General features: G+C 37.7%; 1 protein-coding gene across 1 annotated transcript in view; it reads right to left on the bottom strand.

Moving 5' to 3' along the window:
- Positions 1-3,112, bottom strand: part of LOC122076799 (probable methyltransferase PMT2) — a 7,605-nt gene extending 4,493 nt beyond the window's left edge. The window contains exons 1-4 of the mRNA XM_042642365.1: positions 2,758-3,112; positions 1,264-1,915; positions 912-1,122; positions 391-685 (exon numbers count right to left, since the gene is read on the bottom strand). Of these exons, the coding sequence (XP_042498299.1) occupies positions 391-685; positions 912-1,122; positions 1,264-1,908 (1,151 nt within the window). The 5' untranslated portion in view covers positions 1,909-1,915; positions 2,758-3,112. The remainder of the gene's footprint in view (positions 1-390; positions 686-911; positions 1,123-1,263; positions 1,916-2,757) is intronic.
- Between the last annotated feature and the right edge of the window lie 539 nt (positions 3,113-3,651).

The following is a 3,651-nucleotide window of genomic DNA, read 5'->3' as shown; positions in this document are numbered from 1 at the left end:
AAAAAAAAAAAAAAAAAAGAGGTAGTGATACTCAGCAATTGCAAAAGTTTGAAACAGTTGGAAGCTATAAACACATTCATGATGTTGAAATTAATATTCTGGCAAAGTCAAGTCAGCTTAGTTAAGAGATTGAAAATGAAGTAAATGAATGAAAAGGGTAATCCAACCAGGAATCAAGCTTGAAAAATGTGATAAGCTAGATTCATGTCAAGTAACTCAGTTTTGAAACACATTCTAAACCATCTGTTCTCGGTGGCTTCAGCTTGAAGTAACAAACAGGACACAACCAAGAACACTACTGGCAGAAATATTGCTCAATTACTGACAATAATGAATTTTCCTGTAACAACATAACACCAACTATAAGAAATAATTAAGTAAATAACATACCAAACATCATCTGCATTTTTAGATTCACAAATATTAGCACGAGAATCATCTTGTCCACTACGGCATGACTCATCATTTACTCTCTTCCTCCAGATGGCAATCTCACCCTTTTCATGCTTCTTTTCCCAGCAAAGGCGTTTGGCCATCTCTTCAATCTTTCTCTGTTCCTCTTGGAGTTCCTCCTTAGGACGCTGCCAAGATATATAGTTAGTTTTCCAATTAATGGGAGGACCAGACAATACCCAGTAGCCACCAGGTCTAAGGACTCGATCTATTTCCATCATGTACATGCCATCTGCAAAGAAAAGAGAATAATATCAGAAGGAAGCTGTTAGCATGAAAGTAACTGATATAAACATCAAATGAATATAACAATAATGAGTAACAATGAGAAAAATAATAGAACCAATAAAGAACAATAGAAAACAGTTACATAAGTTTCAAAAAATCTAAAAACCCATTCATCTCAAAGACAGTGTTTCCATGTCATAAGACAATAGCATGTAGGTAAATTTACTGACCATTTCCATGCCATGGAATCAAGCAGCGAGAACAGTGAGCCATATCGAAGGCCCTTGATGGAAATGGCAGCTTTATGGTTCCAAGAACACCAATAACTGCAGGCACACCTCTTTCTAAAGCAAATTGTACTTGTGCTTCATGTGAATCTCTTGGGGCAAATGACATGGCTATAACATTTCTATTCCAAAGGTATGCACCCAAACTCGCAACCTAAAGAAAGATCACCAATTGTCAATAGATGAGCGGAAACACCTGAACAACAAAGTGGCCATTCACTTCAACTAAGCTACTGAGATGTGTGTCTCACATCATAAAACATAGAAGAAATTGATTAAAAAGATCCAAACATACCCCACATCCAGTGTCCAATGCAGTTCTGACGGTGCCATTTTCAATTGGGATCACAGAAGCAAGTTGATCAATATATGTATCAGCTCCTTGAGGAAACTGTGTTCCTCCACCAGGAAACCGAAACACATTGCCCTCATACTGAATCCAGTTCTGAACAGCTTTCTCAACTGTCAAGCTCTTATATGGTGCATTTGCATAGGGTACATAATCACGACTCTTTGGCCAAGGAAAAGGAGTCACATATCCTTTGGGTGCGGGAATAAGGCAATGCAGCTTCTCTTCCTCAGGAGGACAGTGTCTTTCTCTGTAGTTCATATTGTCCCTAGGGAAGGTCATAGCACGATTTTGATCTTGACAGGGTGTGTAATCAGTATAGTGAGCGTCGCATGGCTCAAACACTGGAGCTTTTGAATCAGAATCGTCAATTGCCCCAGCATCACCACCATGATGGGTCTCAAAATTCAGATTTGACAGGATACTGCAATCTGTCTGCTTGGTGATCGCTAAAGCTATGCTGTCTCCTTTCCCGAAACCACTTTTCTGCCAAGCTCCCAAAATATAGAAGAAACAACACAAACCAATAACAATAAATATAGAGACAGAGCTCCGAGTCCTATTGTCCGATGAGTTAATTCTCGTAGCCATGCTGCCCCTGCAATAATTTCCAGACTGTCTCAGTAGAGCCATCGAAAGCCAAAAAAGAAAACATCAAAAAGTACAATCTTCACAGAAAATTTTCAATCCCAATCAATCCACATGTATTTGTAGGAGTCCAATTATAATTAAGATGTCAGACTGAAACCATCAACGTGCAGCACTCCTCAAAATCAATCCACCCCTTTTGAGGGCACTATTTCCTATTTCCAATCAGGAGAGGGACAAGTCTCCTCCAAGCCTATATGTACAACTTTTTTTTTTTGTGTTTCTGCAAATGAACTAGAGGATAAACTAATATCCATTAGACCATAACCAAAACAAGAAAGTACAACCCAGCCGTGATTTTACACAGTATCTTCCAGATCTAATGCTCATAGTTAATATTCAACGTGAAATATCCTCTTTGCTTCAACTGAACATAAATAAATAAACAAAAAATTAGAATTCCACAAACAGCATAAGAGCATCGGCTTGAAGTCTACTCAGATGACAAGATTGTGTTTTTCCTCTTCCAACTTAAGCTTCAAAGACAAGATTTGGGAAGCAATTGTAAGAATTCAAAAACTAACAGCCATTTATAAACATATAATTACTACAAGATCCCCTCGAAACAAAACAAATTAAGTGTGAAGTAGACCAATTAAACTACAGATCAACGAGCAAAAACTTGATTCAACGTCTATAATAGTAAAATAACAACTTCAAGTCTCCAAATCAATAGAAGCAGCACATTTCATACCAAATCTAGCAAATTAAATTTTCCACAAAACTAAGTAATTAACAGAGAATCAACAAAACGTGCAAAGGTGAATAAGAAAGAGCTGAGAGATCTCGTACCAATTTCAGAAGAAAAAAACAAGAAAAGAAAGACACAATTCAGGATCTTGAAAACAAGATTTATTTCAATGACTTCATCGCTGATGCAGGTAATGTCCTTTTATCCGGACCAGAGAAAAGCTCAAAGCTCCAAGAGAGCAGAAGAGAATAGAGAACCAAAAGAAGTCGCCAGAGCCAGAACCAGAACCGAGAACCCTTAGGAGAGAGGAGGAAGCAGTGATTGTAGTGGTGAAGAGGTGGAGGAATGGAATATCAAGGTTTAAAGAGACGCGACCCTCCCCCTGGATCTCAAAACACCGTACGACATCAGAAAATCTTGGTTTTTCTATTGCTTCTGTTAGACACCTTAGACGTCTCTAACGTTATAAATTTATAATAATTCCTTTGGTTTCTTAATAATGTTGGGTTTCCGCGTCATTAGACTCAGTACACATGACTGGAACCGGTTGGTCCAATTCCAATTGCTCTGCCGTGGGGTCCCTACACATCTATGGGGCCCAGCACCGCCGATGGTGTGGTTTGGCTGTCAATGGATCGATTCATGATCTGAAGAGATAGATCTGAATTTAACGAGTTCAGATTTAGAAATGAATCAAATGATCGAATTTCTGCGCCGTCTGTTTATAGAGAACTTAGTTCATCAAAAAAATGTTTATTGAAAACTTTCGCCTTCTGGAATCTGGGTTACCTTAGTTGCTGTCACGTGATAGTTTTTATTTTTTGGGTATAACGCTAATTAATTTTTTTTTTAAGGCCAAACAGTAGAACGTGATTGTTTATTAGGGTTTATCTTAATGTGTTGAGTTGCTATTCTATCTAATTTTCTAAGTCAAATATTGGACTTAATTATTTAAGTGCTTTTTTTTTTTGTTAAAAATTAATGCGGTAGAGATA

This window comes from Macadamia integrifolia, chromosome 4 (genome assembly GCF_013358625.1).
Source record: "Macadamia integrifolia cultivar HAES 741 chromosome 4, SCU_Mint_v3, whole genome shotgun sequence".
NCBI classification, from domain to species: domain Eukaryota; kingdom Viridiplantae; phylum Streptophyta; class Magnoliopsida; order Proteales; family Proteaceae; genus Macadamia; species Macadamia integrifolia.
The sequence above is the reverse complement of the archived record's forward strand: the minus strand, read 5'-3'. Positions and strand labels throughout refer to the sequence as shown.